The following is a 12,783-nucleotide window of genomic DNA, read 5'->3' as shown; positions in this document are numbered from 1 at the left end:
GGATGTGGAAGGAGGAATGGCAGGATCCCCAAATCCAGGTGAGAAAAACCCGGTGCTTCTCAATGCTGAGCAAAGGCTGAACACTTCAGTTTTTGTTCTTTAATAAATTCACAAAAATGGCTACAATTCTGTGTTTTTCTATCACAATGTGGTGCTGTGTATGTTTAAAGAGGGGGGGGGGGAGGGAAAAAAAAAAGTTTTTTTTTTTTTTTTTTTTTTTTTTAGCAGATGGCTGCAGAAAAACAAAGTGAAAATTTGAAGGGGGTCTGAATACTTTCTGTACCTGCTGTATAATTTTGTCCTGCTGCTGTCTTCACTGCCTCTTCAGTGAAATTGTGCTTTTTGCAGAGTTAGGGTATAATTCTCTCTAACTCAACACTTGTATTAACAGGTTATTCATTTGTGAGAGACAAACATGACACAACAGACAAAATTAAAACAGAAATGTCTCACATTTTAATTTATTGCGACCCACATATATTAGATATACAGTATATACAGTATGTATCCCTGCAGCTGAAATGGTGAAAGCCTTTTACAGTCTGTACCTGTAAATATTTCTAATCAACAGTCTTTCAGATCTGTTTTTTGTTCGGGGGGGTTCTGTCTGGGTTTGGACTTGGCACCTTTGTTAACCTCAGCATACACAGTGGTTGGGTGGTCGTTGGTCCCCGTGGGTCGGTCTGGCCCAGTATGAAAGCTCACCATGGCGTAGGTGGAGTTCGGAGAGTTCACTGAAGTGTCTTCTCTTGGATTCTGATTGTGAGACACAAGCTTGTTAGAATTTAAAAATCAGGCATTTCTTTATCAAAGACATTCGGCCAGATTTGTTGATCAATGAGATGTTGGCCAGCGGCTTTTCACAGACTGACCACGGGCAGATAAACTAAGCTGAACACAAGCAAGCAGGCAGACAGGTGAAGAAGGAGATGAATGGACTGTGTCATCAATCTGGTTTGTTTTGTGCACAGTTTGTTCAGAAGGCTGTATTTCTGATGCATCTTTTTAATTTTTGTTTTTTTTGCAGAGTTAATATAATTCCACTTCTATTTTTGGTTGGCTTCTTTATGCAGCAATAACATGGTGTATGTGTAAACCACTCAATCATCACTGCTGCCACTTCTGGCGCTAATTTCTTACTTTCACCTCCTCCTGAAGAATCAAGGCTTTACGGTTAAGTTGCGCACAGCGTCACGCCAAATGCGGTTCTTCAGTTTAACTAGCAAAGTCGGGTGAGTCGTTTTCAAAAACAAAGTTTGACGCTTACCTGAGGAACTTCATATAGTGTTTTGGGAAGTTCCCTCCTTCTACCTGTAAGTCAGTCATGAAAAAATGTGTTGATTTCCTTTGAAAATAAAACTAGAAGCTTCTGACAAAATGTTAATTTTAAAGTGTTAAATTGAGATTGAAGTGGGAAAGCAGCGGCTCCAGATGTCACTAAGATGCTCAGTATGAAGTAGATCATTGCATCACAGGGTTTCTGACACGGTTCATTCTCCGTCCAACCAACACTGGATAACTTGTTTCCATTGGCCAATAATGACACAAAGTAATCAGCTCAGCCAATGAGCTACCGTAAGTGCGTTTAAACACACGATTCACAGATGGGTGTCAGCACAAACCTTCAAACTGCAGACAGTCTTTGGAAGCTAAGCACACAACAACACAAAAGCTTCAGGAAATGGAGTAACGGGTTGCACAATGTGCTACTTCTGCACGTTTGAGTGTTAGAAATAGAGGAGGAGGTGTTTGCAGACAGGAATCTGCATGAAGGCAGATAATATTTCTGATAATATTTCTGTCATTTTATTCTGATGGTTAATAAGCTGACTGTTACAAGATGGGGCTGAAGAAGACTCAAGATTCTTTGTGTTTTGTTTTTATCATCTGCACACTGGGACTTACATTTGATGTAAAGCAAAATGCAAGCGATGATCACAGGAAGAAGTCCGAGGAGACTCCAAAGTACAACGGGGGCTCCATTAGAAACTGTCGGGGGGAAAAAGGCCTGTTAGTTCAGAGGTCAGATGCATTTGGAGGAATCTCCATTCAGTCACTGTTCATACATGTTTGTATCAAAGTGTTTTAATGCTTGTTGAAATGGATTAGTTGTTCTGTCTTACCTGAAGGTGTGACAGAACAGCGGGAGAGATCAAATGGTTCATTGTCCTTTCTCCAGCTGACCTGGTTGCTATGGTTACAGATGATCGTGTCTTTGACCAGGTAGATGCTGAGAGTAGATCCAGAGGTTGTGACCTTTGACCTCTCTCCTCCCTCCTGACGGCAGGTTTTGTTGTCACATGTCAAAGTGCTGTTTATGTGATGTAACTCCTGAGTGCCGCAGCTCACAGTCAGATTACAGGAGTCTGAGCTGCTGGACAGCAAGTGGACTGTCAGTGTAACTGGAGACACTGGATCTGAGGGGGGAGTTGATGTGAAACGTGTTAGAAACATGGCAGCTGATTGTGTCTGTCAGAGGCTGAAACATTAACAGACCCACCTTGAACTCTAACGTGGTGTTCAGTTATAACTGGTCTTGCATCAGCTTTTATCAGTACAGCACTATAAACTCCACTGTCTGACTTCTGGAGGTTCTTCAGTTTAACGGAGTAACTTTGATTACACACTTCAACCCTTCCAGTGAAACTGTCTGAGATTTCTACACCTCCAGAGGAAAATGATACTAAATTGGCACTTCCATTGAAACTCCATTGAAGAGCAATAAACTTCTTTGGTACGTCAGCCTGGAGCTCCAGAAGAACATCCTTCCCTGTCTGCACAAACAGAGGAGTCACAGCTCTGGACTCTGAAAACAACAAAACAAAGTACAATAAAATCAGTCAATGGTTTGTTAGTTTATAATGAATATTACTTGTTTCCAATCAGCTGAATTAGAAACTCGATCACTGAAAAAGAGAGATGTGAAAATAAAATAAGATATTGAGCCAAGTTTTCAATATTCCCAGCTCCCTGAAACATGAGCATCCTCATAGGAATCATTTAATTTTTGTTTCTTCTTCAGCGTATTGATACAGTAAAATCCTGGCCTTAGTTTTAGACCTAATCATACACAGTAAAATATCTTTTATATGATAAAAATACATCCATAATCATACCTCAGTAGAATCTAGACAAGTGTACAAGTGAAGGTGACTTTTTTTTTTCACCATTTCTATTATATTAATAAAATATATTTTAAAGACAGCAAAAAACAAGTCTGAAACATGTTTGCATGTGGTAAACAGTGACAATGAACAGAAGTTCCTGGAACAAATATAACTGTCAAAAGCTGCAAAGGAGAAGAAAGAGAAGTGAATTTATAGTTTCCATAAAGAGATCTGAGCTTCTGGAAACAGAAGCAGCAGCAGCTTTCTCCATGTTATAAGTGTGTTCATATAATTTAGATATGTCATAGATTCTTAGTTTGTTAAAACATTTGACTCCTTTTGGGACCAAAAGGCTGAAAAAATATTTCCTTTCTATCTTTTAATGACCACAGAACGGTTGTTAGTTACTTCCTTCATCATTTTTTGGCTCTGCTTGACACTGCTGATGTTGATAGTGTCAAAGGTTTAAAACAATAACGCTCAAGTAAATAAGACAAAGCAAAATTTAAGGCACTCTTGATGAAGATTTAAAAAGAGGAAGAAAAAAGCAAACACAAAATAAATTATAATAAAAAAACAACAGATTAAAAAGAATTAAATTCAAAGCATAAACCTGCTCCTCTTGACAGCGTTCATTCTTAAAGCTAATCATTTAGTTTTTGTTTAAAAACGAAGCTCTGAAGATATGAACCACTGAAAAGTTTTACGAGTACATAAAATGTATTTTTTTCTGCTTCCAGTGTGGATGATATCAGATATGACCTCGTAAAACTCCAATCATCTCTTTTTAAAAAAAATGCTGTAGTGTGAGACTTTTCTTTTAATCTAACATGCAGCTCAAATGGTCACAAAATACAACACAACAATAAAACAGCATTTAAAGAGAGTTGAAAAAAAAACCAAAGAATAAAGTTTCTACCGTTTGTTGCCTGTGATAATAGCAGAAAGGCGGCAAGTAGTATCGTCTCACGCGCATTCATTCTGTGACTGTGATCTTTTGAGGAAATGGTGATCATTTGTGGGCTTGTTCCTTTTGCAGTCTTTTTTTTTTTTTTTTTTTTTTGAAGGGTTCCTCACTTACCCCTGACATACTCAGCTTTTCCTATTAATACCAACACCGAGGGGGACCCTATGGAGCTACAGGGCCCGGGTCCGGGAATCAAACACAGAACCTTCTTGCTGTTAGGAAGAAGGTATAGCTATGGAAATTTAGCTCCAAATCCATAACAATGCCAAGATTTCTGATCTGAGATTTGGTCGTGAAAGAAAGGGAAATTTCTGCTAAAGATTCTCATGGACTAAAGTTATTAGTAGAAGGAGCAACATAAACCTGAGTGTCATCTGCGTAGTTCTGGTATGAAGTTCTGTTGTTTTGTCAAATTAAAAGAAATAAAAATGGGAGTATACAAAGGTTAAATAAGAAAAGCCCAAGGATAGTTCCCTGGGGGACACCAGAAGTAATTTCTATCTGCCCAGATACTCAGCTCCTGACAAAGAAGTCTCTGGTCACTAAATTTAGGGCGAGGTCAGACAGACCAACAAAGGTTTTAAGTCTCCTTAACAAAATGTTACGGTCCCCTGTATAGAAGTAAACCAATCAGACACCTCCAAAACAGTCCATGATTTATTCAGCAAATATAAATGATCACGATGCTAAATCAAGACATAGCTTGTCTTTACTAGATGAGTATTTATGTGTAATTTTAATGATTATTAAGCTCTATTTATCTAGCAATCCAGTGAAAGACGAGAAGCAAAATGTGGCCTTTACTGTCATAATTAGCTTTATTTAATCACTTTTCATGAGAAATCTTTCATTTGATCTCTCCAGCTGCACCTTGAACACTAATAGTACTCCACATTTTGATGTTAATTAAAAAAAGAACGTTACAAACACAATGCAATTCACATTTTCACATCCTTTACACTTCATCTGCCGAGTCAAAGCACCACCGTAGCACAGAGTGACTTTTATCTTCCCACACACTGTCGTTTACCACCAGCAACCACTGGTAGAGTAATCTCGCAAGCTTTCTGCCATCTAGACTGAAAAATAATGGGGGGGGGGGGGTTCCACAAAATGGGTGCTGCTCATTTATCAATGTTAGAGCCTTGAATATTACAGCATTGTTCTTCACCACAAAAAGGAAGAAAGTGTCCATTAAACAAAGTAAACCTGCGAATAGGGATTTACATCGAAGCATATACAGCCAGTCCCAGTGAGTTTCATAAGATCTTATCTTATTTGTCAGCTTAAGAAAAATCTGATTAGTTTTGCAGGAAGGAAGCTGTTTTACTTTCATCTGAGCCCTTCAACAGTGATCGACGTTTTAAGTGCTACTAGTAACATTAAAAATGTTTAAACTTATGCAGGTGGCTAACCGCCCTAAGGTGCAAATGTACATAAAGTGCTAACAGTTTTCAAACAGTAGTTACAGTCATACAGAGGAAAAATACTCAAACCAAAACCTCCAACGAACAGCTAAGAGAGCACCTTAAACTCTGTTCGTCTAGAGTTTAGCTGCAGAGCTTCATCAGTGTCATTTATTCTTCAGTGCTTCCTTGTGCAGACATTTCCATTTATAGAATTCAGAATTGTCACGTCTGCCCTTTTGCAACAGGAAAGATTAAAAAAAGCGGAAGTGAGCGGTGGGGGAAGTGCAGCTATAATGGGGCTTACCATCATGCATGCTGTTTTTAACCATAACTAAAGCCGAAAATTTTGCGTTTAAAAAAAAAAAAAAAAAAAAAAGTGTGTTCTCCACCACACATACATAGCAAGCATCGACCCCCGTCCCCCTCCATCCTCCCTACAGTGGAAAATATTCAGTATACTGCCTCGCACCTTACAGCCAGTAAGGTGATGTGTGTGTCACACTCCTCAGACAAAGAGATTTGTTTTGTATCAACCCTGTCTCCCCCAAAAAATGTTTCCGTACTGCTGAGGTGTTAGCATGTACTCAGAGTAGAAGTTGTAATCAGTAGGCGGATTACGTGGTCGGTGCAATGACGGAGATGGTGACAGAGGTGGGGTAAATTGTAAAGGAATAACTGGCGCTGGTTGGATCACCTGCATTTCTCTCTATTTGGACGAAGCCAAGTCTTCAGATAATAAACTCACCTGAACCATTAAAATATCCTTATGTGACAATTTGGAGGGGAAGAGCTCAGAGCTGTATTGGTGAAGTCCCCAAATATTTTTCTCATATGTTAAAATAAGATGTTACTGCTGCATCTTTTTTCCTATTCTGAACTAAAAATTGAAATACTGCAGTGTGGTCTGTTTTCACAAAAATAAAAAATGAAAACAATTGCAACCACATGACGGGATCATCATGTGTCAGCTGGACACTGACCTCCCACGATAACCTTGTGATTAAGACATCAACCCAAGCCAGAGTGATTTTTCTGTAGCGTGACTCTGATTGGAGGAGTAAGAAAACAAACATCCGCAAACGTCAACACATTTGTGCGTTTGTTTACAACATACGTTCCCCGAGTCAATTAAAAACATAATCCAACACTCACTGTTGTGGTTTAGTTGTATGGAAATGTAATTTTTAGGAGATAGGGTGTTTTTGTTTATTTGTTTTGAGGTTCATTAGTTTTGTTTTTTTTTTCAGTATGAATAAATAACCTGACCTATTATTTGCTTTTGTTATAAAATTGTGTACAGTATATGTAAATGTGTAAATCTGCCACACAAATGTAAAAAGCAGTGGCAGTTAGGTAGTGTTTTAATGCCATCACGCGCTGCAGTCAAACCTGATGAACCATACAGGAGTCCATGTTTACTGTCAGGATCATTTGGTGCCTTTGACAAGCCAATATTTCTGGTAGGAGTCCAAAACGGTCAGAGAAGATGGTGTCCAAAGCTGCTCTGATATGCTCTCTGTGAAGCCTTGGTTCAAACGTTGCTGATGCGAACACTGAGGGGAGTTTCTCTGACCCGGCCGCGGTCCTCCCCTCGCTCTCTGTAGCTCTGCTCCAGACGAATCTTCTCCGGATCGGACACTTCCGGCACAGTCCCTCCCCCGTTGCCCTGGTATCCTTGCTGAGGGCTGGATGATTTAAAGATGGGCGTGGTCCTGGTCTTGGCCACTTTGTCGAAGAAGGCAAAGTCCGCCACGTATTTGCCTGATTGGGAAAGGGAGACCACGGGGGGAAACTCGTAGCCCCAGAGGATCTCGTCGGGCAGGTAGGAGGTTCGGACTTGGCAGGTGGCAGAAGTCGGCTCCACTGTGGCGCTCATGATCACCAGCAGCTCAAAGTCTGCTAATTCTGGATCCGTCCAACCTCCACCTGGTGCACAGAAGTGATATCAGAAGACGACATACTGATAAGAAGAAATAACATTCTCAGTCAGAGAGAAGATCCAACCCAGGGTAAGGTGGAAGGTTTCCAAGTGTTTTTTAACTTGGAAACACTTTTAGAGGAAAGATCAAAAAGGGAAAAACACCTTTGCCTTGTGATACTCCTCTCACTAAACTTCTCACTAAACCTCCTGTCCCAACGTACCCTTGGCTGCCCAGGCTCGCAGAGGACTGCTGTCATCGATAACGTGGTAGAAGGTGAGGGGCAGTATGAGGAAGGGGCTGTCGCTGGAAGTGTCCACTTGGAAGGGCACGTTCCTCTGATCCAGGCGGACCGTCTCGCCTTCTTTAGTCAGAGACGTCTGCAGCAGTTTTCCAGTCACCTGGAATTTTTTTGTTATTCATACACGGTTTCGGTTTACTTGGAGAAATAACTAGGATTTGTAGATATTGTTGAGATATTTGATCATCTGGAGATTGTGCTTTTATATTTCTGTGACCTTACCTGACACCCAAGCAGGAGACTCTTGCGCATGTTGGCCACCCGGATCATCAGGCAAGGTCGACCTTCGTGGGTTGACACCACAGCATGTTGACTAAACTTTACTGTCTCTCCTCGTCTTTTTGGCCGAGCAACCTGAGCAGGGAAAGTGTTTTTTTTGTTTGTTTTTTTTTTATCTCGGCTTTGAGTTTGATGCTCGCCAATAAGATTGGAAACATAAATTCTCTTTTATATCCTGCAGCAGTTTGTGTGATTATGATGATGAAGTCGTCTATTTCGCACTTTTAAAGGGATATTTATTACTCTCTACCTTGGCCAGGAAGGTACCGGTGATGAAGATCTCCATCAGCATGGTGATGACCAGCTGGACGATGAGGAGGATGATGGCAGCCGGACATTCTTCAGTTATACAACGAAAGCCGTAGCCAATAGTAGTCTGGGACTCCAGGGAGAAGAGAAAAGCTCCCGTCAGGGTCTGCATCTGCATCACACAGGGCGTGTGGTTGGAGGGAGGATCGAACTCTGGAGGGGCACATTGGAAAGGCAACAACACCTTATTCTAAAATGTGGGCAAGTAAATTTTTTTCATCATATACACATGATATAAAAAAACAGCCTAGGTATGTATTTCTCTTTGTGAACAAACCCAAGAGGCAGGCGGTTTATCACGGCCGAAATAAAAGCATGCCCTTCAGGACTTCCACATTTTATTATTTGTATTAGTTCTGTCTTCATCACCATCATTGTTTATTACTTCTGTAATTCTTTGCAATTTTTAATTTGTGCATTTGTCCCTCCCATTACTGAATAAGTATTATGACCTATTTAAAGGCCCCTCGTGTCTCACCCAGCAGGTCTCCGTGGACCAGCGCCACCAGGTACCACAGCACACCGAACAGGAACCAGGTCCCTGCAAACGTGGCCGTGAACAGAAAGAACTTATAGCGCCACTGCATGTCCAGAAAAGTTGTCCAGAGGTCACGCATGTACAGCGCACTCCGCCCACTGATGTGCTCAATCCGCACGTTGCTCCGCCCATCCTTGGACAGGACACGCCTCCTCTTCCTCAGAGTGCCGCCCCCACCGGATATACCCCCCAACAAGGGCTTTAAAACGTCCGTCTGCGTCTGCGAGTGGCAGACCTTCTGGGGGGAGGAGCTACGAGAGGAAGGAGGTGTAGCAGAGGTCATCTGAGAAATCACCAAAAAAAGGGGAGTTAAATGACGTCACCTTTAAAGGCCGGCGTTATTACTTTGGCCAAAAAGGTTACGTTTGTTTCTGTTTGCTTTGTTAAACCAAACGTGCTGCATCAAACTGCACCAAATTATAAGATCGTGCACAAATTTTCTTTCCTGAAAATGACCAGATGAGATGAATTCATGCTTACATATTTGACAAATGTATGGTGTTATGACTTTGTACAATTTGATGCACAGCCACTCAATAAGAATCTGAATGTGAAGGTTATATTTTGGATTGTTTTGGCCTTGGCAGAGAGTAAATTCCATCTTATATTGAGGCGGTCTTTAAAATGCTGAGTAGAAAGTGAGGGAAAATTACCTCAGGTGGACCTTGAAACCCAAACTTGTGATGGTTTATAGTCAACATTTACAAAAAAAAAAAAAAAGATATAACACTGAGCAGACGAGTTAAATTCAAAGTGTTACCTCAACTACTAAAGGATGACGCAAGACAATGAAAAATCGAAAGTCCTTGCTAACCCACATCAGAGTTTTGGATTAATAATGACAAATTTTTCTCTAAAAATTTTGTGACATCATATTTGGAGTTACCTCACGTTCCCAAATTTCCAAACGTCATGTTGCACTGCGCTTGCAGGAAATGAAACAGTGTGGACTCTTATGATAAACAGTCAGTAGATGAAACTAAATTTAACAGAACCAGAAAATGGGAATCCAGCAGCATGCGGAGTAGATGTTGCCAAACACTCCTGAGAGAAATGCAGAAAACTCTGTGGGCATTCTGTGTTTGTGGTTTTCAACCCTCTGAGAGAACGGTCAACAGTCTCTCTAATAATTTTATAGCACGCCTCTTTAAATAACACTTTTAGCTGTTAAGGAACTCTCCCTACTTGTTCTTGTTTATTCAGCTCCTCCTACGTGTTGCTGCCTTCTGATGTTTTTTAAAATAGACCTTCTGGCCCAATATGTTTGTGTTTCCACGGCCCAAGTCTGTCACGTTCTGGCTATTATTGACCTTCCTAACAGATTTAAGGTTTTTTTTTTTTTTTTTCTGACAGTCATGGCGTGCATGGGCCAGATTAGGGCCAGAACAAAAAAAAATCGGTGCCATACAATATTCTCTTTTTGAAAAGCGCTTCTATTGTAATCCTAAAAACTGACTCGTCCAGTCAACACACACCTGACCCACAGCTGTGAGATTAAATGTTGTATTTTGGGATTTGGAAATGTAGAAATATTTTCTGGCCTGTCCTGTAGAAGTGGGCTGAGGGGATTTCTAACGCTGCTGAAGCAGAAAATACGATGTAAACATACATCAGCGTTAGTCAGAGAAAAAATGTCCCCTCATGGGAATTAAGTTTCAATGTGTCTCGATAAGTGGAGTTTTTAGAAGAACTTGACATTTTGTCTTTAGCTGTTAGAGGAAGAACAGGCATTTCTTCAGTTAATGTTAAATGAAACATGAAGCAATCGCCATGCATGGACACTAGAAAACCCATCATGACAGCAGTTCTGTTCTGTTTTTTTTTTTTTTTTTTTTTTTTTTTTTTTTTTTATTCAGATTAGGTAGAGTTTACTCTGTTGCCTCACATCCTGTGACCTGCAGACCTGAAACCCGATGCACAGAAAATGGTAACCACAAGAAGAAGAAGAAAATTCTCCCAGTGAAACTGAGGTGAGATAAAAAACAAGCATGTGTCAGATCTGACTTTTGTTTCTGGGTCTTTTTAAAAAAATTTCTCCTGGGTTTTGTGTAATTACCCAGTTCACATTTGAATTTACTTCAGTGCTCATGTGTAAAGAATTTCATTACTGGGGTTATTAGATAGTATTAATATTTCTAACCCTGTCACACGTGATATCTACGATTCTGGGAAGACCTGACAAGACCAAGACAAACCCTGTGTATCATCATCACTTTTTAGAAATCAGCTTTTTAATACTTGACCTTTGAATGTCCACCCTTGACAAACACACACACACACACACACACACACACAGTTACTGTATCTCCACAGTTTAAACGCTCACTTACGTCCAGCAGGGGGGAGGACAACCCACAAAATAGGACAACGAGGAGGAGAGAGAAAAGAAAGAAGAGTTAGGGTGAAGATGTGCTGCATTAAGCCAACAAAACGTTCACACACAGTCTCGTTTGTGAGCCCAAGTGAGAGAGGAGAAACCTGAATGAGTGAATTAAGGTTAAAAAAAAAACAAAACAAAACAAAAAAACTTCAATCTAGATAAAGTTTTTCTTTAAAAAGGCTTCACTGTTGGTTCGAACCGTAGACGCCAAGCGTGGACAAAGACTGAACTTCTGACTGGAAACTGGAGATGGCATTAAGAGTTTGGTAGGAAAAGGGCCAAACTTTCTGAGGGCTTGTTTTTGTGCCCATACTCAGTTCTTAAATCTCACCAGTTTTGTTTTTTTTCCTTCTTCTTCTTCTTCTTTTCTATTCTTTCGACTTTACACTACAGCCAAAAACATATAGACAACCAGTCCCATACGAGCATCTAAAATCAAAGTATTAACAACAGAATGCGTTTGAAAGTACTCATTCATTCTGCAAACAGGGTTATATATTTCTTCATATCTTTAATAAGTACTAAAATGTAGATTTGATGTTGTAGCTGTTTGTCAGAGCTAGTTTTTATAATTTTATATATATGTAACTCTGAGAGTCGAGACCCTTCCAGAGATAAATCTGTGAGTTTTTGAGACGACTGAAAGAGAAATGATTTGGTGTTATTGCTCATTTTTGTTGCTGTTGACGATAAGTAGAAAGTATTGCACTTTATTTAGGTAAATATAATTGGTTCCTTTTCACAATGTGGGCTTGGTCTGCAGTCAGCATCTCTCATGAAACTGGGAGTAATAAGTCATGGACCAAAAGCAGAAGGTGTCCATTTATTTATGGCCATGCAGCATAAATCTGTGATGCAGATCGTGGATTATGTAACTGAATCAGCTTTAATTACATCACATGTGTGTGATTATGCAAAAACGAGCCCCCTTTGACAGCTTCATAATCACAATGACAGCATTGAAAAGTTCACTCTTTCAACCCTGCATCATCTGCTGACACACACACACACACACACACACACACACACACACACACACACACACACATATCCTAGAGAAAACACACATCTCACCACAGGCATATCAGATGAATAATAATGGAGGAAATTAGACTAAATGAGAGTGCAGATATTTCTTTCTTTTTTTTGACCAACCTCTCCAGTCGGATGTATTCCATCTCCATGGCAACGCGACAACCTGACCGCACTGTCCGAAATCCAAAAACTGAATCAAAACTTTTTCTTTTGCCAAACAAAAGAGTGCTGAATGTTTTTGATGTCCCTCTATCCCGCTCTCTCTCCTTTCTCTCTTTCTACTTTTCCTCTCTCCTTCCTTCTCTCTCTCTCTCTCCTCTGTGTACACAGGAATGCTTTGTTTGGAGCTGAGATAAAAGAAACAAAAGACACCATTGACAAAATCGACTCTGTGACCATCCGTGTGTGTGTGTGTGTGTGTGTGTGTGTGTGTAATTATGTGAGAGTGGGATTGCAATTACATGTGTATTTCTATGTATGTATTGTGTGTATGTGTGTGTGCGAATGTAGGCATACATGTGTGATTGCGTTTGTGTGCA

General features: G+C 40.3%; 2 protein-coding genes across 2 annotated transcripts; both read right to left on the bottom strand.

The window, feature by feature from the left end:
* Positions 1 to 428: 428 nt before the first annotated feature.
* LOC115058075 (uncharacterized) lies at positions 429 to 4,108 on the bottom strand. Its single transcript, XM_029525383.1, has 6 exons — positions 4,027 to 4,108; positions 2,501 to 2,806; positions 2,124 to 2,417; positions 1,906 to 1,989; positions 1,268 to 1,311; positions 429 to 756 (listed from the first exon to the last, which is right to left on the bottom strand). The coding sequence occupies exons 1-6, from the start codon at positions 4,085 to 4,087 to the stop codon at positions 565 to 567; spliced, it is 981 nt and encodes a 326-aa protein (XP_029381243.1). The 5' UTR covers positions 4,088 to 4,108; the 3' UTR covers positions 429 to 564.
* Positions 4,109 to 7,014: 2,906 nt separating this feature from the next.
* Positions 7,015 to 9,118, bottom strand: LOC115057979 (ATP-sensitive inward rectifier potassium channel 10-like). The gene is made up of 5 exons (XM_029525259.1): positions 8,770 to 9,118; positions 8,233 to 8,444; positions 7,926 to 8,057; positions 7,626 to 7,803; positions 7,015 to 7,409 (listed from the first exon to the last, which is right to left on the bottom strand). The coding sequence occupies exons 1-5, from the start codon at positions 9,110 to 9,112 to the stop codon at positions 7,015 to 7,017; spliced, it is 1,260 nt and encodes a 419-aa protein (XP_029381119.1). The 5' UTR covers positions 9,113 to 9,118.
* Positions 9,119 to 12,783: the final 3,665 nt, after the last annotated feature.

Source organism: Echeneis naucrates, chromosome 17 (genome assembly GCF_900963305.1).
Source record: "Echeneis naucrates chromosome 17, fEcheNa1.1, whole genome shotgun sequence".
NCBI classification, from domain to species: domain Eukaryota; kingdom Metazoa; phylum Chordata; class Actinopteri; order Carangiformes; family Echeneidae; genus Echeneis; species Echeneis naucrates.
This window is presented reverse-complemented; position numbering and strand designations above follow the sequence as displayed.